Source organism: Sminthopsis crassicaudata, chromosome 2 (assembly GCF_048593235.1).
Source record: "Sminthopsis crassicaudata isolate SCR6 chromosome 2, ASM4859323v1, whole genome shotgun sequence".
Taxonomy (NCBI): Eukaryota; Metazoa; Chordata; class Mammalia; order Dasyuromorphia; family Dasyuridae; genus Sminthopsis; species Sminthopsis crassicaudata.
The window spans coordinates 407,100,122-407,126,856 of NC_133618.1; the positions used below are offsets into that span (position 1 = coordinate 407,100,122).

A 26,735-nucleotide genomic window follows, 5' to 3' on the forward strand; every position below is an offset into this window, starting at 1 on the left:
TTAAACTTACTTTACAAATATAGGCTTTTAAAAATCTTCTGAATAGTAGCCATTGTAATTCATATTTAAAGGAGCAATTGAAGTGGAATCCAGCGGTAGAATCAAGATAAAAGATCATAAATGAGGGTTCTGAAGTTATTCATCTACTTAAAAGATAATGTTCCATTTATAAAATATTACTCACTTTGTGTTAATCTCATTCCATGAAATATAACTAATGTTTTATACTGGTTGCTTATACTTAGTCACTGCTTTTTTCGGTCTGGCTAAAAAAAAGGGGGAATCGATATCCTACAAATTCTTCAGTGCAACAAACACTGCAGACTTATTTGTCATACCAGTGAAGATTCATACAAGCTTAATCTTATCAACTTCCTTATAAGAGGGAAAACAAACTTACGCCATATTTAATAACTTGGAAAAAAACATCCCAATCAAAAGGCAAAACAATGTTCTATTAATCACACTCACTTTTATAGGCTCATTTGGGAAGGAAGATGGCTCAGTGGATAAGTGCCTGGCCTGGAAACATGAAGACTCATCTCCCTGAGTTCATATCTGGTTTCCAACACTTATTGTGTGGCCCTGGGCAAGTCATATAATCCTATTTGCCTCAGTTTCTCATGTATAAAATGAAAAGGAAATGGCAACCCTTCCAATATCTTAGCCAAGAAAACCCCAAATGGGGTTATGAAGTCAAACAAAACTGAACAACATGTGGAGGTTCATGCTTTCCTATAATAATTTATTTTCTACAGAGCTTTGCAAAGTTGAAATAAGGACATGAATTTCATTTCATTTTTCTAAATCCAAAATGGATTTAACATGCTTTTCCCCATGTGTCTTTTTTCTACTTAGAAGCTACTCAGAAAATAGATATTTAACAAGAAACTCTTTAGTCCCATATAATTGTTTTAGCAAAGCTATAATGCAGTGACATTCCATTCCCCCTTCAAGGTGTAGCACCTAATAAGCGTAAGGATAAATACCAATTGGCTTGGTTTTATCAAGATTTCTCATGCCTGAGATGCACTAAATTTTATCTATTACAGTTACTAAACAGCATGTCATGGTATATGGTGTGGCCATAGGTGGCCTGAAAACTAATAAGATCTGGATTTAATTGCTGCCTCTGACACATTCTGACTCTAACTTTGGATGGATCACTTCTCAGGATTAACACTGTTTCGGAGAAAGTGTTGATTTACATTAATAGAGGGAGTTTTTATCATTTTAGTAGTTCTATACACCAATGAAATCACCTTTCAGTTCTTATCCCTACTACAATGAGTTTAGGTACCATTTATTGAATTCCAAGTGTCATTAAATAATGAGATAAAGAAATAAAATTATCTCAGTTTCAAATACTAACCCAATACCTTAATTCAAAGACAATATGAACAAAGATTTGTCTCTTTCTTTTGATTACCAGGAAATTCTTCTCTGTGCTTTTCTTTAATTTTTTGTGCTTCATCATAATAAGGTTTCTTTTGTTCTTCACTAAGTTTGTTCCACTCTAACCCGAGCTGGACACTGATTTCTGCATTGTTGGCTGCTGGGTTAGCTTTGGCTAGTGCTGGCCGATGGATTCTTGCCCAGACCATAAAAGCATTCATGGGTCGCTTCACATGGCCATTTCTGTCCTTACTGAAGGGAGTATCAGGTATTCCTACATGATAAAAATCAATATACTGAATTAATGTGGGATGAACATATGGTTTTGTATAAGAAAGTACCTCTATCTCCACTAACTCAATTATTTATGAAGCATCTGGAGAAAATCCAAACTATACTTAGCAAAAGAACTGCCAGTATTCCAGAACTTACAGCACCTGAACTCACCATTCTAAACTGTAGCTTAGAATGACTCTCCTTTTCCTCAACAGAGAACAATATGCTTGTTGAAAACACAAACAACCTATTGACTTATTACTTCTATGAGCTATACAGCTATTCTTCATTAATAAGATCCCTTATGTAATAAAATTAATAAACATTTATAGAAACAAAATGAGTGATAATCACCAGTTGTTCTTCACAGCATAAGTTTAATTAGTATTTCAAGTCTCATTTCCAGAGATTGAATCACAAATGAAAACTTGTTTGCTGCTCTTGAGCAAGTCACTAATCACAGAAAGGAAGACTGAGTCAACATCTCCTGTTAAGAGTTCATTAACTACCACTGTCTCAACTTCCTCAAGTTTTGTTTCGCTTTTATCAGTGAGACTTAAGACCGAAGTAAGGATACAAAGAAAAGGGACACAAAAAAGCTTAAGGCAATGACAAATTAAAGGGGCAGAGTGGTAGAATAATAATTTATAAAGCTTAATAAATGGTAGGTGACTGATGGGGAAGGAACCAAACAAAGAATGGAGAAGTGAATTAGGAATAATGACAGCAAGAATAGAAACTACCAAAAGGGGGAAGTTAATATAAGAAATGGTGTTAAAAATATATTGTTAAGCATTCAGCTTGAACTAATGATTAACAATTAGTTATTGCTAAGTACTGAAATACTGGACAGAAATATTTATCAATTTGCTAAGATGACACTGGCAATTATAATGTATTCCTTCAGAATAGGTTTTCTAATTTAAGAAAATTAACAATAACTTATTAGAGAGGTGTTTTCATTCCTTTTGTTTTCAAATGAAATAAATGCTAGCTACAAAATCCAAGTCTTGTTCTAAGAAGAAACCAGATTTATAACTGACTTATCTTTAAGAATGTAGAAATAATCTTGTGTGTGCTATTCATAATAACCAGTTTACTTCATGTAAATTTTTATCTCATGCTTCCTACTGGCACAATGTGAAAGTTAAGTGTTACATATTAGCTATTATTTTTTAAAATGCTAATTTTCTGTAGTACTCCTCTGAACAGAAACCCATAGTGCACATTAAGTATACCAAAAAAAAGCTTGTATTTCTGCTTGAGTGCATTTGGCCATTTAAAAAATTTATCTCTAGATCTTGAAATAGATGTTTTTAGGTGTTTAATAATCATACACCTGTTTCCATGTTTTACTAGCAAATATACAATTCAATCCGAAGTGATACCTGTGCAGACTTTACATTGCAAAAGAATCAGAGTTCCATCATTTTTTTTCCTAGTTTTTGCTTCTGAATTGCTGAAATGTCAGCTATGGGCAACATGGACGGAGCTTTGAAAATCATATTCCCCTGCTGTCTAATACCTGCATCAGAGGGAAGCACGGTGAGTGGGACATCTTTGGTTTCAATTTTTACTGAAGGCTCCAGTAAGGATTGCATTTTTATAGGAACTGGTGTCAGAGGCACCTTAGTCAATCGTATCAGCTCTGAAGGTGGAGGTCCCTGAAATTGGATTCTGGCCCCAGGGGGTACAGTATGAAGAGTCAAAGGGATCCTCAGATCTTGTGAATGTGGGCCAAATCCACTGGGAGGCTGAGCCAAAATGACATCCTTGTTGGAGTGGACCAGGCCATTGGATGCAGGTGGCTTGACTTGTGCAGCATCCTTGCCATGCCTGCAGTCCTCATGCATCCTGTCAGGTTCCTCAGTTTTTATGGTTCCTTCTCTCATGGACCCAAGGCTTTTGCTCTCCCCATTGTTTTTGGCCATCTCCCGCCTGCTCTCCTCTGCCTCTGCCTTGCTGCCCTTCTCAACTCTGCGGCTATCAGTCGCTGAGCCCGGACCTTCACTCTTGCCCCCTCTGGCAGCCCTGTGGCCACCCTCAGCCCCCCTTCTTCCCGGGAGCTCCTGGCCTGCTCCTTCCCTGGTTGACAGCAACTCCTGCTTCTCAGCCTTCACCTGCAGCACCCTGCTCGCAGGGATGTGCTGAGGCGGCGGCGGCAGCTGCTCCCCCCTACAAGGGGCACCCTCCCCGGATACCAGGGCAGGGGGCAAGAGCAGGACCTGCTCGGACTTTACTTGCAACAGTCTGGACGGGCCAGACGCCGCAGGGGCAGCGGAGGGGTGGGAGGGCAGAGCCGGGGGCGTCGCAGCCTCCTCTGCGGCGAGGGTAGGATGCAAGAGCAGGATGGGAGGAGGAGGGGGGGGAGGCAGAGGAGGAAGCGGAGGAGGAGGCGGCGGCGGCAGTGGAGGCGGCGGAGGGGGCTGCTCCGCCTTCACCTGCAGGAGCAGCCGGGGGGCGGCGGAGACCGGGCCTCGAGGAGGGGGCCCGCCTGCTCCGCAGTGGGGATGCAGCGACAAGGGCTGATCCCCGGGGGATTGGCACGGGGAGGGGCTTCGGGGCCCGGACCCCAGGCGGGGAGCCGGAGGAGACTGAGACGGCGGCTGAGGGAGCTCGGCGGTCTGCCGACAGGGGGCGCCCTCGGCCGGAGGCTGGGAGAGTAGCGGGGGCAGGGCAGGGCGGAGCGGGCGCGGCAAAGACCCCCGCGGCAGTTGGCGGGGCGGCGGCGGCGGTGGCGGTGGTGGTGGCTGCGGCGGCTCCGGCCGGGCTCTCTCCATGGGGCTGCGCGGGGGCGGGGGAGGCCCGGCCCGCTCCCGGATTGTGAGCTCAGCCGTTTGTTGGCGACCCCCCTTTCGGTTAAGACCCTTCCAAACCCTTTGCTACCCAGAACGCTACGCGGTTCAAAATGCAGCGCCCCGGGCCGGCGCCGTCCAATCACAAGCTGGGGGGAACCCCAGCCCCTCCAATGACAGGCGCGCTTCCCCTTCCTCCGCCCACCCCCTTCCTTCGATGGATTGCGCCTCGCGCTGGGTCCTCGAATCACCAAGGCCGGCACGTGCGCCCCATTTTTCTCCCTCTCTCTCCCAGAGTTCTCTCCTGGCCGTTGTCCGTAGTTACCCACTTCCCCGGCAGGAGCGCCCGACAATGGCGTTGCCCTGGAGACGCGGGGGTTCCACGCCATTGCCCCGGGGGTCGGCCCTCGTGCCCTTTACACGTGGAGGTAGAAAGGGGGCACCGCCAGTTCTCGGCCGGTCCTTGGGGCCGATGAAGGATTGACCGAGGCTCTTGAATGAGCGACGGAGGCCAAGACTTTAATTACTTTTTGGCGCCTCAAAAAAGAAAAGAAAATCCCAAACCACTTTACATTCTGCATATCTGGTGTCCTGCTTAGGAAAGATAAACTTTTACTGCGTGCAGGAACTCAGCACAACTTTGGCAAACATCTAATTGAATTCCATCTTCAAGTAAGGAGCCCTTTGAGTAAGCATTGTCACTTTAAAAAACGGACAGAATAAGGGAAAGGCAGCATTGATTTCCTACCCTTAAAATGTAGTTTTTGGCTTAAGTCTGAGCACCTGTCTTTAAAACTACGGGTTCCAAAACAGAATACCAAAATCAGTTTTTTTGTTTGTTTGTTTTTTTAATCTAAAAGATTATAATGGGAGTCAAAGAACTTGGGTTCCAATCCTGATTTCACTACTTAATCTGTGATGATAGGCAAAATCACTTACCTTCACTGGATCTCAGTTTCTTCATCTTAAAACCAGGGCGTTGAAGTAGAAGGTCCCTTCTAACTCCATAAGCTTATGTTCTATATTCTTGTGTTCTATGTTCCAGTAAGAATCAATAAACTTCTGTGCTAGTGTGCTAATCAAATAGCTGGCAACTTGACTTTAGTCCTTAACATACTGAAATCCCTTAACTTTCATCACTGCCAACACCACCACCATCACTTCCTTCTCATCCTCAAATCCCCTTCATAATGTAAGGCTGCACCAGAGTGAAAGAATTTTATTCAGATATTAAAGCCAGGCTTAAAACACTACAGTAGATCACTACCAAAATCAGAAATTTTCTAACTTTGAATTTAGGAACTTATATGACATCCAGATCTGAGAGGGATTTAAAGGAGTCACTATTGAATAAAATGGGGGGGGGGGCAGTGTGCCAGGGGTATGACTTACTTAAAAACATTGTTTAATTTGCCAAATGGTGAAAACTTCTGCTCTTTTTCCTCCTATAGTCCTCATGAAGTATAAAAAAGTACAAGGAAAATGAGATGTAAATTTAAATAATTTATACTGTTATAGTTCATATTGTAGGTGTTGCAGGATATTTACAGACTAGTTAATTCAAACATAGTTCCTGCAATTAAATTTTCTCTGCCCACTTCCCATTAGGTATCAGTAGCAGCAAGGAGCTTCAGGAGTTTTTAATTCTACTCATATCCCTAACGCTATAAGTTGCAAAGAAGTTACCCACTTTCATTGGAAAAAGGAGTTTCTTCATATGGAAGTTGTCAATAACATTAAAACTATAGATCTAGTACCTATCCTAACATTTCTGTTTTTTATTCCATTCATTTCCCAATTATGCCACCCCTAAGATAACCTTACCTTTATAACAAAGAACCGTAGTTCAACAAAAAATGACCAACAAGAAGACCTCATTTGATTGTACACTGAACATTCAGGAACCTAAAGGAGTTAATAAACAGAATATGCCAGGCAAGTTTAAACAACATCACCACTTTGACCACTATCTCTCTTTAGAAACCTTAGACCTTATTAGGGTCAACCCAGGACCCTGAACTCAAGAGCCTTGGGAATAGTTATGCTATTAACCTAGTGCCCTGGGTCTTTATCCTAGGAAACAACCCAAGAAGAGATGTAGCCTGACAGTATTGCATCAAAGTTCATGATATTTCAAATAGTTTGATATCAGAATTTGATATGATTTTGTTAGTAGAATTAACATTTGTTTTGCCTCTTCCACCCTAAGGATCATTGGGTTTTTCCATATGAGTTGTCTCTCCCAAACCCTCTTAGAATGTGTGTTCTTTGCCACTTGTATTTGCAGCACTTTTAGCAAAGTTCCTTCTATGTAACAAGGATTTACAAAATGCTTTATTTATTCATTCATCTATAATCTGCTATTCTCAAATTAGAGGAAGAAGGTATACATTATCATCTGTTCTCCAAACCAAGATTGGTCAAACTAATTAATCTGAATATGACTAGCTTTGAGCAGTTTCACTAAAGTATTGTAGTCATTGTTAATTGGTTCTACTTTTTTCAATCCAGCCAGTCAATTCATACAACGCCTATTTCTCTCATTCTTCATATTTGTTATTATGGTGCAAAAATAAATATATATATATATATATGTATTGCTACAGATATATTTGGTTTTAGTTAATAGATGAGACCTTGTTCAGGCCTAAGGGACAATCTTCATTCCAAGATATTGGTCAGCTGAAATTTACAAAAGACATGAATTATTCTAAAACTAGTGAAATTGCAAAACTTCAATATCTCTATGACAAATATGGTATAGTGGAAAGATCACTACACTTGAAGTTGGTTTAACTCTTGCCTCTACCATTCATTAGGTATACGTCTTTAGAAAATTAATTTCATTAAATCATGCTTCAGTTTATTTATCTGCAAAATGGGTTGTAGTAGATGATCTCTCAAATCCTTTCTAGTTCTAAGTTTGCATCCAGATGTTATCAGTGTAATTACATTATTTGATCATTTAAAACATTTAATTTTTTTAAATATTCAAGACATATACTTCTTTACTCCAAAGATCTATGATGTTATTCTTTTCCAAAAAGTTCAAAATCCCTCTGTGTCTTAGTAGATGATCTTTGTTACTTGGCAATAGCCAAAAATCATAAGCTATTGAGCAACCTTGTAAATTAGCCTTTCTGAAGTTAATTAAACCAATCCTCAAAAACCAGTCACATGGTTTATCTTCAGATCCATATTCAGAGCTTTTCCAACTTGGCAGAATCTACTAGAACCTATTACATTGACAATGTTTGAGAGTTCAAGTTTATCTGTACCCCATAAAAATATTAAAAAGGGTTTTAATGAAACATTCCTTATTAGAGTAAAATGTAATCACTTTGAGATATACTGTAACCAGAACAAAATTTATTTACTCAAGTTCAACTTTAGCTACCTAAAGCTATTCATTTTACTATCCTCATCCTAATATCAGGTTCTCAGTCCTATTTATTCTACCTTTAATTCTATTTCTTCAATGTCTTACAAATCCATCCCATCCTTCTTATTCTCACTACTACCACCTTACAGTAAGCTATTGGTAATTTTTGTATAAATTAAGTGCATTAATGTTTTAACTCATGTATAACACTCATGTATAAGAAGTCATGTGTTTTACTCTCAATCCACCTTTGAGTACCACATTTAATCCTCTCGGAAATTAAAACTATGTTCAGGAAATTGAGATTACAGTGATCCAAAAATAATAAAGTCTATAAACTCTAGCACCCTTTGTCTACTGAGATAGATAAAATCAGAATGTTAGTTATTGCTATATTCAAGATTCTAGAGGTACCCCTTTTGGTAGCCCTAATCCTCTAGGCCACAAGTTCCCTTTAATGTGCTTCTCCTTAACCACTCCAACCCAATTAGACTCATTAGTTCTTTAACAAAGGAATTCACTCAAATGTCATAAAATAAAGAGAAGTTACAAAGCACTTCCTTTAAAATCAGAGGTACATTTTCTCATGAATATGCAGAGTTTGGAAGTGAAAGAGTTGATACAAACTTAAAGTACAATTGGTAGTAAGACCCATCCATAGGGAATAAACAAGACTAAGGCAATTCATAATTCCAGAACTATAGGGCCTTAATGTTCTTTCTCCAGATAGTCCTCACACTATTGATGTTGGATCCAGAGCTTATATGAACTATTTTCTCCAAAGGCAATTCATCTCAGTTAAATAGGTTACTTAGCTGGGTTATTTTGGAGACCCAGGTAAATTAAATAATTCAATACCGGGCTGGTCAAACAAGTCAATCATTCTGCCCCTCACAGGCTTGGCTGTTAATAGAGTGGAACTAAAAGGTTGGTTGGCCACTAGAGGCTTCTACCTCAGCCCAGAGGTAGCCCAGACAAAATATTTAGCCATCAGACTATTGTTAGATTGGGCTAAAAAGATTACTCTCAACTGCCAAATAGCTGCAGCCAGGCTGGGTTAGGCATGCTATTTGGTTACTGAGTCATATATAGGGTTTGTCATCTTCAATGGACAAAATCATCTACTGCATTCCCTGGATTCACTCCTTAATTGGCAGTTAAAATCTTTCAGCCAATGACTTAGTTGGGTATTACTGTGCTCTAATCAGCTAGAGTGCAACTTGATTCTTTTTAACTAGGGCAATAACCCTTAAAGTAGGATTGACAAATACTTTTCCTTTTATAATGTAAGGTGGAAAATAGCAATCCTAAGAAATTCCTGGATCTAGCTTAATGTCAAATTTAGGGGAATATAGTTGGTGGGAAAAACCCAGATGATTATGAATATAGTCCACAAAAAAACTATGAACACTCACTTTTCCACAGACAGCCTAGAAGATTTCTTGACTGTTATACTGAATAGATATGATATATTGTTAAATAAAAGTTATATAGTTAAAATTTCACTAGGTCTCTTATGCATTAGCACTTTTTACAACACAGATTTTTGACTCTACCAGAACTCAAGATTTCTGGTCACAGCTCCAAGTCCAATGGACCCTCATCTACAAAACTTAGCAACTAAAGAGCATCATTTTTGCTTTGCTGTGAGAGAGGCATATATAACTAAACTTCTAAAGCCAATTTACATTATGTAGGGATGTCATGAGTGATAAGGATCCCATTAAATCCTCCCAGTGAAGTGAATTGTAAGTTCTTGGCTAGTATAAAAGAAACTAGAACATGGGTCTAGCCAACTGATCTGACACCTGGAAAAAACAAGATTGAACAATCAAAGGTGCTTCACCTGCCTGAAATCAGGACTAATGCAGAAATTTTATCAATGCCTCCTATTGAACCAAATAATCATGTAGGTGCCACTACAGGAATAGATAAAGCTAAGCAAGATGATGCAGATGAGGCTAAGTAAGTATACCTTATAATTCATGCTACTAAGAAGCTGAAGTTGATGAGCTTCTTAATTTTAGGAGTTCTGAATTGTAGACGAACCAAAGTCATTCAGGTGTCCACACTAAATCTGGTAGGAGAAGTATACTAGGCTTGCAAAAGATGGTCAAATTGGCCTCTTGGAATTGGAGCAAGTCAAAGCTTCTAATATAATCAGAAATGGGACCTATGAAGTGACTGTTGCATTTACACATTTGGCAGTAAAGGCTGAGGAATAGGACTATTGCCCATCTATATATAGAATCATATGATCCTTATAATTATTGGTAAAGTAGCTACTCATGCCAGTGGGACTCTTCATGCCCACCTATTCCAAGTGGTCTTCAATCTACTTTGCTTAATAAATTCTTTTTCATTCATGCATTCAAATTGGCCATTTCCCCCATCTCAGTGGAATACATTTTGCCCCCGTTAAATGACAGCTTTGTCATCATGCCCTAGACTACCAGGGTAGGTTATCTCACCTCCCTGAAGTCATGTCTAGAGTTAACTGCTCTCCATTATGGCCTATTCTAGTATCTAGCCAGAGGAAGACATTTAAGAATAGATTCTTTTGTACATCATTCTATTTGAGACTCTTTAGTCCTAACATAATTTTTTTTTTCCTGAAAGGCAAAGTTGTCTGGAGTTCAAGTTCTTTGTTCCCTCAAAAGGCTCACACACTTTGGGGAAATGGCCCAGGTCCTCATGAACAAGATGATTTTTGTAGTTTTGATTTGGATCCGAATGACTTTCCCTTTAGGTTGAAGTGGAAAAGTCCTCTAATATAGTCAAACTATTTATTCCTAAGTAAAGACTATAAATGTGCCAACCCAAGTAGAAGTAGGTAAGGAAAAAAAAGGGAGTATCATCATTAACAGCAAAAAGGGTTCCAAAATTTTACCTAGTGTGCTGGAAAAGGTTAAAAATTGTAGAGGGCTGAAACTCCAAAAAGGTATGCTTGAATCAGACAACTGAGCACTTAAGGCTAATTACCTATTCAATGTGAGACAATGACTCTGTTAGCATATATTTCTCACTGTTGGTGCTTGCTGAATGTTTGGTGTTAAGATAATTAGAGGCAAGGATTGGAGGGTGGAGGGAGACAGACCAGTGTTACTTGGCAGCAGGATGAGGAGGAGAGAAGCTGGTGACTCTGGACTCCAGAATCCAGGATTTTGCTTATCTGTCTCCTTCACTTCTCCCCCTAAAGACCAAGAACTTTAATTTATCCTGACTCTGGCTGATCCTGAAGCCCTCCAGAGAGCTAGTAAGTACTTTTTAAAAATTCCCTACTTTGTAATAAGAAAACTAGTGATATAAAAGGAACTATGTCAATGAGTCATTTTACAATCATGTCTGACTTTTCATGATTCCATTTGAGGTTTTTCTGGGCAAAGATACTGGAATGGTTTGCTATTTTCTTCAACTCATTTTACAGATGAGGAACTGAAGCAAACAGGAACTTGCCAGGATCACAGAGCTAGTAAGTGTCTGATGCCAAATTTGAACTTATGAAAATGAGTCTTCTTTGACTCCAGGTACTCTATCCACTGTGCCTCCTAGATGTCCCTAAAAGTAACTCTACTACCACATCTGATGTGGGAAATGCTATTATATAAATATAAATTGAATTATTTACTGATGAGAAAAATCACATTGGTGGGGAACTAAGAAAGGTTTTATGGAAAGATCAATATCTTGAGGGAGGAGGGAAACAACAAAAGTAAAAAATAAAAACCTAAGAATCAAGGGTATATAAGGGAACAATGAGCATCAAATTTTTACTATGGGGGAAGAATATTTTACTTTGTACAATAATCATATGATCATAATGATGCTTTAGGACAGTTAACCTCATAGTAGTAGATAGGATGGTGGTGTAAACTGGTTAGATCACATTTTTTCCCCCAAAAGGCAAAGGACTTCTATCCACTCTAGAGTTTACTCTACTCCCTAAGGGCCAATTGATTAGTATCCCAGGTCTATTTAACAACTTAATATTGGATTAGTGTTTATTTTTACTTTAAAATATAGCAAGAACAGATACAAGACACAGTGAGGCCATATTTTTCTCAGCTTTTTAAATGCATAAAATAAAATACATAGGTTTACAAAAGAGGACTTGTTATTTCAAAACAATTTGATTGCCTTGGGATAGAAAATACCATAAATAGAAAAATTTGCATCCAGAGAGAGAACTATGGAGACTGAATATGATTGAAACATACTATTTTCATCTTTTTGTTGTTGTTGTTTGCTTTTTTCCTGTGATTTTCCCCTTTTTTCTGATTTTTTTTCACAACATGATTAATATGAAAATATGTTTACAATGATTATACATGTATATATAACTTATACCAGATTGCTTGCCCTCTTTAGGGGTGGGAGAGAAGGAGGAAGAAAAAAACTCAACTCAAAATCTTATAAAAATGAATGTTGAGAACCATCTTTACATGTAATTGGAAAAATAAAATACTATTGAATTTTTTAAAAAGGAAAAAGAGGACTTGAGCCAATGACAGAAAAGAGACAATCCTAACCTCCTTAAAACAGTTGAAAACATTGAGAAAAGAGTTTCTTTGAGAAAAGCTTCTTTCTCAGAGAGTGAATTCAGAATCCAATATGTTAAATCTGAAATATCATGGGGCAAATGGTGGGTACCTGGGGAAGTTAGTTTTTGTAGGAATTGAAAGTATTGGGTATAGCAAGGGGGGATATAGTCCTTCTGGGACAGGATAAACAAGGAAAAATTCTCTTTTTTTTCTTCCCAGAGATATCTAGCTGAGTAGTTGACACAAACCAAAAGCCAAATCGTATTATTAAGTCCTCCAAAACAGAGAGGCCTGAGTGAATCTAGATATGTCAATAAATGAACTGGCAGGGAGGAACTTTGATGAAGAAAAGATTCTTTTTAAAATTCCCTTTCAGATTGCTGGCCACAGGCCAAAAATGCTTTCTAATATTCTCTTAGCCAGGTAAAAAAGAATAACAACCTTGATGGAGACTCTGAGGGGTATTGGTTGAAAAGGGTAGCAAAGAAGAGAAAATTTGAATTAGAGGTTGGGTTCCCTGAAGAAAGGAGTTAGGAAAGGTGGCTCCACCCCAGTAAAGTTAAAAATGCCAGAGAGAATCAATTGTTTTTTATGGGATCCTGGATAATTACCCAGGTGAGGTTGGTAGACAAAGCCTAAAAGTACTGATAAGTTAATACTCCATGAGACAAGCCAGGAAGGGCACTAATGGGAATCAGCTCAGCTTTACAGTCACACCTCTATGGAGGTCTTGGGAAATGCCACCTCCTATATCCAATCAGAAAATCAAGTTATGATGTCAACCCCCCCAAAAAAAAATTAAATTTCCCCTATAAATTTGGCCCCTTTTGAGTTAGCCTGCCACACATGTTCTGCCTTGTGATTTCTTTCTTCTTACTCCCTCCCCCATGTCTCATGATGTCTTTCTCCTTGTTACAGCTAAGTCTTTTAGAGGGCTAAATCCCTTTTAGGGTTAGCCTGCCAAACAATGGTGTAATCTCCTTTGCTTACTAACCCCCTTTTGGAGTTAGTCAGTTTACCTCCTCTATGGATTTGATCTGCCACTCAATGGCATACTCTCATCTCATGATATATTCCCTTTGTTCTGGTTGCACTAGGAAACTTTTCTTTTCCCTTGTTAATTGTTTAAAAAAAAAAAAAAAGCCTTTCCTTGCTACCTGTTTGCTCTCCCAAATATATTTCATATTTGCCACTCCTGATGCCCATTTTACTTCATTTTGTTTGTAATCTCTTCTCAAAAATAAAGGTATCTTTTGGCAAAGAGAACACCATTGTAACTTCTCCACCTGTGCCTTGCGTCTTGCACTTTGTATTTCAAACTAAGAATTGCTGCTGAACTCCATCAATTTTCTTCTTCAACCACTATTATATCTGGCACTGTCTCATAGGATTGTTGTCAGGAGAGTATTTTGTCAGTTTCTAAAATGTAAAAATGTAGCCAGTTACCTATTTGACTAAGATTGTAAACAACTCAAGGGCAAAAATGGTTTCTAATTCAGATTTTGTATTCCTCCTCCGACACAATTTGACCCTCTGGTTTAAGTTATACTTAGTGAAACTTTAAATTCTGTGACTACTTTTTTTAAATATACAAATACAGTAACAATTCTAAGTAGTGGGTGGAAGGAAGTTTCATTATTGTTTCTGTGAGTAGCAGCAAGGCTTAATGAATAGTTGCTATAATTGCAGTCAGAAGAGAGATGTTCAAACACTTCCTCCAAAACTAACTGTACAAGCAAAGACCACTAATCCTTCAGTTTTCTCTTCAATAAAATAGGGATGATAATATCTGTATTGTCTACCTCACAAAATTGTTATGAGAATTAATTGTGATAATGTGTAGCAAATGCTTTGTAAACCTTAGGGTAATATATGAATGTTTTTCTATTACTATTTCTAATTGGGAAATCCCAAATTATTTCCCCCAATAGAAAATAAGATCCTTCAGAGAAGAAACTGGTTTGTTAATGTTTTTTGTAATTGAAATAAAGATTGAATCCTTTTTAACCTGTAAATATCATGTATGTTGTGGTTGTTTGCATGTGTCTTCCACTTGTATGGAATGGCAACCCTAACTCAAAATGACTACTCAGAGATTTCTCAAAGTGAAGAACAGAAGTTTTATTATTATCTCTGAGAAGCCCAAGTCTGTTCACTGAAGTCTTAAGAGAGAGGAGAGCCAATTTACAAAGGCCAAAAGATGATTTAAATAGCCAAAAACCATAGGAACCTGTGACCTCCCTCCCCTCATCTGGTTAATTTTCACTGCCTGCTTAGATAGAAGTAGCAAAGGTTTACTAAATTCTAGTCTAGCCAATATGGTTGATTCATTGCAGGTGTGTTTACCTAAGTTTATGGTGGTCACTTTACTGCAAATGCTTGCTTGAGCTAGTATGAGCACTCTATTGTAAGGTTTGTATAAAGAATTTCATTTTTCCAAATCCATCAGACCTTCAAAAACTAAAATTTAGATTATAAATTCAATTTACTTTAGTTAATGATTTTATGAGAAACCACATAATCCCTCACAATAAGGAGATTTATTTAGAGGTAAGTAATTGATTAAGCCAAGGGGTTAAAATAACCTAGACTTGGTTTTAACTCAGGCTCTCTTTCAATCAACAAATAGAGATAGCTAGTTTGGAGACTTCTTGAATATCTCCAGGCCATTAAATAATTAGTCAGGTTCTTCCCTAAGAAATTGAGAGAAGGTCAAAGGGGTTATCTCAGGTATTTCTGCTTTGCTTTTCTTCCTAGAGCCTTAATGATTGACAGATCCTTGGTGCTGAGTCTTGAATTACCCTGCAGTTATAATTCTGAGAAGTTCTCAGTTTCCTGTTTCATTCATATTTAGAATGTGAACTCCTTGGATTAGACTGTTTTACCCTTCCCTTTCTTTGTATTCCCAATGCTAACATATAGCCAGCAATCAATAAATGTATTTTTACTGATTGCTTAACAAAAGGACTGATAGGTAGAAGATGAATCCTTGGCCCTATGAGCTAAGCAATTTTTTCTTTTCATTACTTTTTTATTAAAGAGATAAAAACAAAATAAACATCTAGATTGAGAAACCATCAGCCACAAACATATACAAATCTAGATTTTTTTCAGGGAAACCCATCACTTTCACTATCTCTGAATACTGAGTTTTATAAGCTACACTTATTTTTGAACCTTCCCTGATTGCATTGGGAGGCTACTAGATTTTTTTGCCCATGCTGGTACTAGCTTTGCTTCTTTTCTTATAGCCCATGTGTCTTCTGGCTGACTTTTTGTGCAGTTCCAGGGTAGAAGAAGTGGTTTTCTATAGTTTTATTTGATTTCTTAATCAGTACTCAATTTAGTATGATTTTTAGGTTTCTATTGTCAAGAATATATTGGAATATGTATTTACTTTCCTCTGTTCAAGTAGTCAACTTGCCCAGAAATCCCCTGTAATAGTCTAAATCACAATCAATTCTCTTACTTTTCAGTTAATTACTTCTACTATCATAGTGTTTTAAATTCATCTAAATGCCAAGTAAGTATAAGATCATAGTCCAGAGATCCTTTTTAAATACAAAATTTTTCATCAATCTATCAACAAGCACATGTTTAATAAGGTTTTGTTACGTGTCAGATACTGTGTGATCAGGATACAAACACAACATTAAGACAGGTCCAGTCTTCAAGAATCTTGTATCCTACTATAGGGATAAAACATAGTATACAGAATAAATGCAAAATAAATGCAAATGAATGGTGACAAGGACATTAACAACTTGGGGAGTGGGGTTTAAAGAAACTGGCCAGGCCTCTTGAAAGTGGTGGCACTTAAACCTATCCTGGAAAGTATTTCAGAGTTGTTAAGAGATATTGTTCAGGTGGGAGTGCATTCTAGGTAGAGAACAACCTATGAAAAGATGGAATAGGGAAGGGGTATTGAAGAGGAATATACAATGTTTTAGACAGGCCAATGCAAGTTAAATTTTCTGAGAGTAATGTATGACTGTGTAGAGCTTCAAAGGTCAAACAGATGTAATTGAGTTTTATTCTAAAAGTAATAAGAAGCCCTTGAATTTTTGGATGCAGAAGAATAACATGTCAGACTTAAGCTTTTGAAATATCAGTTTAACTACTATGGATGATGAATTGAAAAGGAGAGAAACTAGATGCAGGACACTAATTAGAAGACTACTGCAACATTCTAGCTGAAAGATGACCTTGACTAAACAGAACCAACCTAGTTATATCCTAGTTCAGGATATAATTAGGTTGGTTGTATAAATAGAAAGAGGATGGTTAAAGAGGTGCTGAAGAGATTGAATCAATAAGACTTGACAATGAATTGAATAATGGGTATTAGAATGAATCATAGGGGTGTGAGTTAAGGATAACTCCTAGGTTTCAAACCTTTTGACAGATTGAATAACTTTTACACTTGACCAAATTAAGTTGTGGTACTCAGTCTTTTTACCGATTGATGGCCTTGCGAAAAATTGACTGAAGAATCATTTATCACGTTGCTATAGGACCTTGAACAATACATGTAGGCGCTATGGAGCCTTTAGTGGTCAAGCATGAAAAAATGCCAAGGTTATCTACTGCATCCTGGACCATCACCAGTCTTTTATTGTTCTGCAATAGGACTTCAAGGACTTGGGAAAAGAAAAGGAGCCTGATGACTTTGCACAACTCTTCCTCATTTAAATCTAATTCATGAAAGTCAAGCCATCACCCTGTGATGTCATTTGGTCCTCTTTGAAAATGAAGAGTGAACAGCAACAGCAATAAACAATATCTATTGTGGTGATGGGACTTCAATATTTTATTTAGCTGAACATAACTATTTGATTGCAATAATGTTTACTAAATTAAAAAGGATATATTGAAGATTTAAAAATATCTTATAAGATAAATTACTTTACTACTCTTCTAATTCCACCACTATAATATAAATCTAAATTCTTATCATCTTATAACAGAAATACTGTAACATCTCCTTCTTGAATGTGTTGTACTCTGATACATCATACATGCCATAATTAGACTTTAGAATTAACTAACATCACCATATTATACTCTATATCAAAAATCCTCTGATGGTTCTCTATTGCTGATAGGGTCAAATTCAAATATTTCAACTTTACATTAAAAAACCTTCAGAATTTTGTTTGCCTCTATCTGTCCAACTTTATTTCCTACAATACCCTACCTAAATATTCCATTTCAATAAAACTTATCTCTTTACTCTCCTATAGAATATGCCTAGAGAACTCAGGTTTCTTTGCCTTTATTTACTCCATTTCCACCACATGACATAAACTCTACTCTTCTTCACATACATTTAATTCCTAGTTATTTGTCAAAGTCCTCTTCTCTTCCCTGATCATTCTGATTATTAACATTTCTTTTCAATTACAATAGTTTTCTTATCTGTATTATTCATCTATTATTTATCACATATTACCATATATTGCTAGTTATCCTGTTATATGTGTATGTATACATGTTGTGGATAAGTTCTCTTACCTTTGTAGGATACTTTCCAGGGATGTCCACATTGATAATAAGATTGATACATGCATTGCCAAATCTAGTTCAGTGTTTGGGAGACTCTGAAGGAAAGTATCAAAGAGTAGAGGATTAATTGACTACTAAACTGAAGATCTACAAAGCTGTTATGTTGGCTTCATTGTTGTATACCTGTGAAGCCTGGACAGTATACCAATGCCATGCCAGGAAACTGAATAGCTTCCATTTGAATTGTCTTAGGAAGATTCTGAAGACCACCTGACAGAACATGATACCAGACACTGAGGTCCTTTCTTGAACTCAACTGTCAAGCATTCCAACTCTACTGAAGAGAGCACAATTCTATTGAGCTGATCATATTATTTGAATGCCAAATGTACACTTGTCAAAAAGATTATTATATGGAGAACTCACACATGACAAGGGCTCACAAGGTGGTCAGAAAAAGTGATACAAGGACACCCTCAAGGTTTGTCTTAAAGATTTTAGAATTGATAGTACGACATAGAAGACACTGACATAGGAACACACAACATGGTGTGTCCTTATCAAAGGAGGTGCTGTGCTCTATGGACAAAGCAGAGTAGAATTAGCTTAGAATGAGAAATGCACAAAATTAGAGAATCCACCCCAAATGTTCATAAGGACCACGTATGTCCATTCTGTGGCAGAGCATTCTGAATTCATCTTGGTCTGATCAGACACAGTCAGACACACTGTAACTAGATTCTAACTTAGTGATGTCATTTTGGCTCCCTTCAAGAATGAAGGACAAAAACTATATATACATATATGTGTATACATTCACAAGATATAGATAGATATAGATGTAGATATGTATAATTTCTATATAATTATATAACTCCCTGAAAGTTAAAAGTCTTGTCTTGAAAGATATGGTAATTCTTATTTCAAGATCTTAATGAATATTCCACTAGTATAGAACTTGGAAGACCTAGATTTTAGGTTTCTTTCAATCGAGCATATGACCTTGAGCAAACCACATAACTTCTTTGAGACTCAGTTTCCTTATCAGTAAAATGTGGATAATAAACTTTCTTCAGCTGGCATCATAAAATTGTTGTGAAGATAAAATGAGATAAGTATGAATAATTCTAAATACTATATAACTTTACATATCTACGATATAATAATGCTGTATTTTAAAAAACCGAGAGACATGCATACATGTATATTATTTTAAATGCATAAGTAATGGGGACATTGGTAATATACATGTACCAATGTCCCCATTACTTATGCATTTGAAATATATACATATACCCAAATATATAATTGGTAGAATTCTTAGTTTTAAAAAAAGCCAATGATTTTATGTTCACTCTTTTGACCCAGGATATACATCTGCATATAATTATTTGCATAAATGGATATTTAATAGATAGTTGGTGATTGACCAATCAATCTGTTGAATATTATCTTTGAATTTTTCTATATATTTTTACTTTCCAAAACATATACTGTAAAAAGTTTTGCCCAAGTGTTTAGCATTTTTAGGATTCTGTGACCCAATATATTCTTATGTTTCTCATTTATAATTTCATAAGTCAAATGGAAAAGGAAACAGAAAGCCTTTGATTTCCCTTTTTGTGAGCTTTATCATTATTATTACTAAGAATTTCAACAGGTTCCTCATTGATTCCTAAAACTCATACTTTCCTGAAAGAGTGGATGAAAAAATGGAAATACTTATTTAGAGCACTCAGTTCTGGCAATGCCAGAAAATAGAGCAGTAATCTATAAGCCAGTTACTTCATCTTAGTTTACGAATAAAACCTGAAACATGAAAAACATGAATTTTCATAAATTCAAGTTTCTGTGATAATTTAGCTAGCCAAGAGTGTCTTAGTTTCAAACCTTGACAAGGTCCCAGTAACTAAAAAGGAAAAAGTCTGCTTTTAGTATAAGCAGACATATTATTTGCAAATAAGAAATGACATTATGGTAGTTGAATTGGAATGACTGAGATTTTAGAGACAAATCCTTTCCTCTTCTGACTAGAACCACATCCTCAACTCAATTTAATTTACATAATGGAGTCTTGTTAGTGAGAGCAACAGAAAACAGTTGGGAAAATGGTGTCCAAAAAAAATCCAATTTGTTTTCTACTTGACAGTATTCAGTAGAAAGTTTTTCTGGGTTTAGGAGCTTCTTGTTTTGGTGTGTGTGTGTGTGTGTGTGTGTGTGTGTGTGTGTTTTAAAGGCAACCATTGATTAGATAATAAATTAATTCAATGCTCAATGGAAATTAAGCAATTTTTAAAAACTACATTCCATACTTTCTACAGATTACAGAATATAAAGAGATTTATGGCTACAGAGTGGCCACTTCTCAAATAGGGGGAAAAGAGAAATATTTGAGTTTTTGTTTAGTTTTCATGGTAATAGTGTGTGTGTATGTATTTTTTTTTTACCTTTGACTCTTCTTTATTATGTTAAATGATAGAAAACTGTATCATGCCTGCAATGCCATAAGTCCTCATTTTTAAGGCTCTTCCAGTTTAGATAATTCCTTTTCTTAAAACCCCAAAACAGGAATTAGGAAATTTATATTCTAATCCAAGGAGTAACCCTAATTTGTTATATGAACTTAGACAAGTCATTTAATTTCTTTGTATTTTCTCATGTATCAAATGTTTTTTTCAGAGCAAGGATCAAATGAGATCATATCTATGAAAGCACATTGAGTAAAAAGAATTAGTATGATCAAGTGGGGAAAGTACTAGATGGGAATCAGAAAACATGAATCTTGTTCTTGATTCTGCTACTATGTGCAATTTTGTGAAAATATCCTCTTTGGGTTACTATTTACTCTTATATACCAAATATAAGGGTGCAACTAAATGATCTTATAGGTATCCCTCCCAACTCCAAAATTATATGGTTCTGTGATTTCACATCTAAAATGCAGCCAAACAGCAAAATTTCATTACTTGCCTACCGTATGCTGTGGCCTATGTTAAGCACTAGGGACATAGAGACAAAAAATGAAAGTTTCTAACCTCAGGTAACTTGTATTCTATTGGGAGGAATGACATATACACATGTAATTATTACTGTAAAGCATTGGCTGAGGAGTACTTTCTTTTTTCCCCAATTCAAAAGATGAAGATATGATCTTTTTCTTATTATTGAGTCAGCTCAAAGTGCTATTTTTCCTTTGGCTTCTGGCCCTTTTTTCCCCAAATGAAAAAGGAAAAGGGAGTATCTCACTAGCTGCTTGGATTGTTGGTTAGGAAAAAATTCACCAATAAAAGGGCATGTCTTAGACCTTGTTTAATGCTCTTTTGTCAGATCTCTAGTTGAAAATAGGGTCATTTTGGTAGACTCCAGATGTACTTAACAACATTTTCCTCTACTTCTGCTTTTTGTCCATCTATCTGCCTTCCATAGAAACTAAAGAAAAGATCTCCCCAAATTGTAGTGCTAATTCTCATGATATAAAAGTGGACAAGCAAGAAAGCCAGTTTAGTTGACATGAAGGGAAATGACATGTGCTATGCCTGGGAAGGAAGGTTGGAACCAAGTTGTAAAGAGCTTTAAATATCAAACAAAAGAGTTCATATTTGATCTTTGAGGTAATAGAAAATCAATAGTTTGTTGAATAGGGAAATATCACAATGAGATCTGCATTTTAGGAATATCACTTTGATAGCTGTGTGGAAGATGGATGAAAAGGAGAAAGATTGAAGCAGGGAGGCTCATTAAGGAGCTATTATATTACCATTTAGATGAAAGGTAATAAAGACCTGAACCAGGATAGTGATATGTAAATGAAGAAAAGGGGATAAATATGAGATGTGGAAGTAGAATAAATACAACTTGATTATTGATTTTGTATATGTGGTAAAGCCCTAGTTGTGAATCTGGAAAGCTTAGAATGATGGTAATGTCCTTAATAGAAAAAGAGTTCAGAATTAGGTTGCAGGGTAGAGTGGGGTGGATAAAAAATTCTATTTTGGATGTACTAAGTTTATGATACCAATGGAACATCCAGTTCAAAATGTTAGTTGGTGATGTGGTAGATGTGGGTAGAACCCAGGAAGGCAATTAAGGCTGTATAATATCTTCATAAAGATAATAAATACATGGGAGTTGATAAAATCATCAAAAGAGTATGACACCTGTCAGATTGGCTAAGATGACAAGAAAAGATAATGATGAATGTTGGAGGGGATGTGGGAAAACTGGAATACTGATCCATTGTTGGTGGAACTGTGAATGGATCCAACCATTCTGGAGAGCAATTTGGCACTATGCTCAAAAAGTTATCAAACTGTGCATACTCTTTGATCCAGCACTATTTCTACTGGAATTATATCCCAAAGAGATCTTAAAAGAAGGAAAGGGACCCACATGTGCAAAAATGTTTGTGACAGACCTCTTTGTAGTGGCAGGAAACAGGAAACTGAGTGAATGCCCATCATTTGGAGAATGTCTAAATAAATTATGGTATATGAATGCTATGGGATATTATTGTTCTGTAAGAAATGACCAGCAGGATGATTTCAGAAAGGCTTGGAAAGACCTACATGAACTGATGCAAAATAAAATGAGCAAGATCAGAAAATCATTATATCCAGCAACAAGAAGTCCATATGATGATCAACTCTGACGGATGTGACTCTCTTCAACATTGAAATGATTCAAACCAGTTCCACTTATGCATTGATGAAGAGAACCATGTACACCCAGAGAGAGAACCATGGGAACAGAGGATAGAACACAACATAGCATTCTCACTCTCTCAGTTGTTATTTGTTTGCATTTTTTCCCCTCAGTTTTTAATTTTTCTTCCTTCTTGATCTGGTTTTTCTTGCACAACTAGATAACTGTATAAATATGTATACACATATTGGATCTAACATGTATTTCAATATATTTAGCATGTATTGGATTACTTGCCAGATGGGGAGAGGATGGGGGCAAGAAAGGGAAAATTTGCAACAAAAGGTTATGCAAGTGTCAATGTTTGAAAAATTACCCATGTATATGCTTTCTAAATAAAAAGCTTTAATTAAAAAAAAGTGTGAGAGAAAAAAGAGTCCAGGACAGAGCCTTAGAATACATCTTTAATAAAGAGTATAACATGGATAATATAATAATCCATCAAAGAAGAAGTGGTCAGATAAGTAGTGAAAGTCTAAAGATGGACATGTCTTGAAAACCCATAAAAGAGAAGGCAGAACTAAGAAAAAAGACAAGGACTTACCTAAGCTTCCTGCCAAAACCCCTCCAAATACCTTAAGTAATGTCTCAAAACAAATTCTGGAGCAACAGATCCCACAAAAAAAGAGAATGAAACAATTTTCAGCCCAAGATAACTTAGAAGGTTGGCAGGAAAGATCTATGGCACCAAGGTGAGAACACAAGGTGCTCTACTGCAGATTGGGCCCTAATAGACCAAAAGCAGGTCTTGGGGACAACTGAATCAATAGTAATTCTGGATCTCTCAGCACACAGATTGTAAAGAGGTCAGGCAACTGGTCAAAATGAAATGGCAAAGATCCCTTTGTTTAAAGCAGGAGCAAGGCTGTTTCCTTGTCCATTGGATCTGAGTCATAGATATAAATCTGAATCCCAGGGAAATCCTGAATCCCACAGCTTGCAGTCCATAATGGAAAATAATGCTTCTGGTCACTCACAAATTGTTGCACAATCCACGAAAATAGTAAGCAAACCTCTTCCTAGATCAGACTATCTTGGAAGAACCAAAAACTTATAGGTTCCCAGAATTACCTCTGAAAACAGCTACACAGAAAAACAAACAAACAAACAAAAAACCCACCATGAGATTAGGGAAAGTGGCCCCTGCACTCTAGAAGCTGAGACCTATGTTAGCATAAAGTTAAAAATCAAGAAAAGACTGGAAAATGAGCAACAGCAAAAAAGATCCTGACTATAAAAAGTTACTATGGTGACAGGGAAAATCAAAACACAAATTCAGAAGAAGACAAAAAAGTCAAAATTATACATTCAAAGCCTTAAAGAAAAATATGGGGGCAGTTAGGTGGCACAGTGGATAGAGCACCAGCTTTGAATTCAGGAGGACCCGAGTTCAAATCTGGTCTCAGACACTTAACACTTCCTAGCTGTGTGACCCTGGGCAAGTCACTTAATCCCAGACTCAGGGGAAAAAGAAAAAATGTGAAAAATATGAATTGATCCTAAGCAATGGTAGAGCTCAAAAAGAATTTTATAAATCAAGAAAGGCAGAAGAAAAATTGAAAAGAGCAATGAGAGTGATGTTAGAAAATCATGAAAAAAAAAAAAGAGTCAATATTTTGGTAAAGGAGGCAAAAAAAAAAACAAAAACAAAAACAAAAAAAACCCTCAGGAAAGCAACATTTCGAAAAATAGAATAGTCCTACCAGTAAAAGAGGCACAAAAATTCAATGAAGACAAGAAGGCCTTAAAAAGCAGAATTGGCCAAATAGAAAAAGAGACTCAAAAACTCGCTGAAGAAAATAATTCCTCAAAAATTAGAATTTATATAGAATAAAAGTTAATGACTTTATGAGACATCAAAAAACAATAAAACAAAATGGAGAATAATAGAAGAAAATGTGAAATATCTCTGGAAAATACATTTAGGAGTGACAATATTAATTATTAATATATTAATATTAATTAATTAATTGGACTATCTGAAAGAAAGCCATGATTTTAAAAAGGCTAGATGTCATTTAACAAGGAAAATTGCTTTGATATTCTAGAACTATAAGGTAAAATAGAAATTGGAATTCATGATCACTTCCTAAAAGAGATCCTAAAATGAAAACTCATGGGAATATTATAGACAAATTCAAAGTTTACAAGGCAAAGGAAAAAAAAATATTGCAAGCAGCCAAAAAGAAACTATTCAAGTATTGAGGAGCCACAATCAGGATTACACAAGACTTAGCAGTTTCTACATAAAATGTTTGGAGGCCTTGGAATATGATTTTTCAAGAGGGCAAAAGAGCTAGGATTACAACTAAGAATCACCTACACACACAAAAAAAAAGTATAATCCTTCAGGGGAAAAACTGGATATTTAGTGAAACAGAGGACTTTCAAGCATTCCTAATGAAAAGACCAGACCTGAAGACAAAATTTAACTTTCAGATAATAGACTCAAAAGAAGCATAAAAAGAGAAATTATAAGGAATTCAGTAAGATTAAACTGTTTATCTTCCTACATGAGCCACTTAACTGACCAAGGAAGCAAATATTTTCTGTGGTGAGTTAGAAATACAATTATTTTTGCTGTATTATTTGTATTTTTCTGTTGTTCTGGAGAGTGAAGAGGGAACAGAAAAAATACGCTACCATATCCAAAAGGTTACAAAGAGGTGTAAAATGTCACCCTTACACTTGAAGCAATTTCAATTTTTGGGGGGAGGGAGGCATAAATATTTTAATGGACCACTGAAAATACCTGAACAATTGGCATTCTTAATACATTTAAATTTTTCCTGAGTGGCTTGTAAATGGAGATTTGACTTCATTGAGAAGTCTTTTAATAGTCTAGATCTTGATTCATTCAATACAATGTCATCCACAAACTAGTGCTTCTGGAGTATTCCTATATCTATATAAAATTGCTCTTCTGTATGGCTAATAGTCATGGTAGAGAGCAAAATCCAGAATTAAGGACAAAGTTTATTAAGTCATTGAAGGAAGTTTCCAGATATGACACATCATACATCTCTGACTCCTGCAGAAAGTTTTTGGGGGATCAACAAAGTCTGGAGTTGTGAGTTGCATTAAACAAACCTAGTGTCTTAGTAACAAGTCTGGTTTCTCAGCCAGGCAAGACTACATTCAGACAATGCAATAAAGCTTTCACATAGTTTCCCCCTTTGGAATTTTAATGTCTAACATTCCTATACTAGAAGAAGCACAATCACAGAAGTAATGAGTTAGGTTAAGGTTTCAAAGGAAATTCTTTGAAATAAGCTTAGTCAGCAGAGACATCTCCTTCACTGCTCATCTTATCAAGAGGTTGAGAGAATTCCTTTTAAGGAATGATAAGGAACAGATTAATGGCAAACTTTTCCCAATGTCTCATAGTCATTGAGACTATGTAGTCTCAGTCTACAACTGATTTAGGATCAGGGGACTTAGATGTCTTTGAGTTGGTATTTTAACCTAATACATCCCTTAAAGAAACAAACTTGGTTAAGCAGGCTTTACAGTTAAACTAAGTCAGGTTACAGATTAAATTACACTCTATTTCACCTTGGATTTTAGCTGACCCATTTAGCCATTTAATCCATAGAAACATTTTCCCTAAAGATCCTGCAACAGCTCATTCTCAAGGCAGTTCTGGAGAGTTGTTCATCTTAAATTTGGCTCTCCAATAACTAGTTCATGAAGTAAAAATCAATTCAAACTTTACAAATCTAATCTTATATTTATCCTTTTGTCATGTTCTTATTAGAAACATTTGAAAGCCATTCTTTCTGTGTGTTTCTCTCTCTCTCTCTCTCTCTCTCTCTCTCTCTCTCTCTCTCTCTCTCTCTCTCTCTCTCTCTCTCTCTTTGAGAAAACAATGTTTTCTCAAAATATAGTTTACTATTCCATTAAAATTTAAAATTGTATAACATTATCTTATTAGATCTTTGTCTTTGTGCTATATTCTCCAATACATACACACACACACTCTTTGATGATATATATTATCCTTAAATTATCTAGAAAGAAATACTTTAAGAACCTAATTTTATACAGTGACATATAACTATTAGTAGCCATAAATTCAAAATAAAACATTTGAAAACAATAAACTCTTTTGTACTTGCATCCTGTTATAAGAACTCAGAT

General features: G+C 36.4%; 1 protein-coding gene across 4 annotated transcripts in view; it reads right to left on the reverse strand.

Annotated features, from left to right (window-relative positions):
• SOX30 (SRY-box transcription factor 30) overlaps nucleotides 1-26,735 on the reverse strand; it is a 66,958-nt gene that overhangs the window by 22,345 nt on the left and 17,878 nt on the right. Inside the window, exons 1-2 of one of the 4 annotated variants that reach the window (XR_012486666.1) lie at nucleotides 3,197-4,591; nucleotides 1,430-1,669 (exon numbers count right to left, since the gene is read on the reverse strand). Coding sequence is in view for 3 of the 4 variants with exons in the window: in XM_074291928.1 (XP_074148029.1) it covers nucleotides 1,430-1,669; nucleotides 3,197-4,451 (1,495 nt within the window). In the remaining variant the exon portion in view is untranslated. Of the gene's footprint in view, nucleotides 1-1,429; nucleotides 1,670-3,196; nucleotides 4,719-5,405; nucleotides 5,457-17,903; nucleotides 17,990-26,735 lie in introns of those variants that run through there. The other 3 variants (XM_074291929.1, XM_074291930.1, XM_074291928.1) reach the window with 3 other exon arrangements.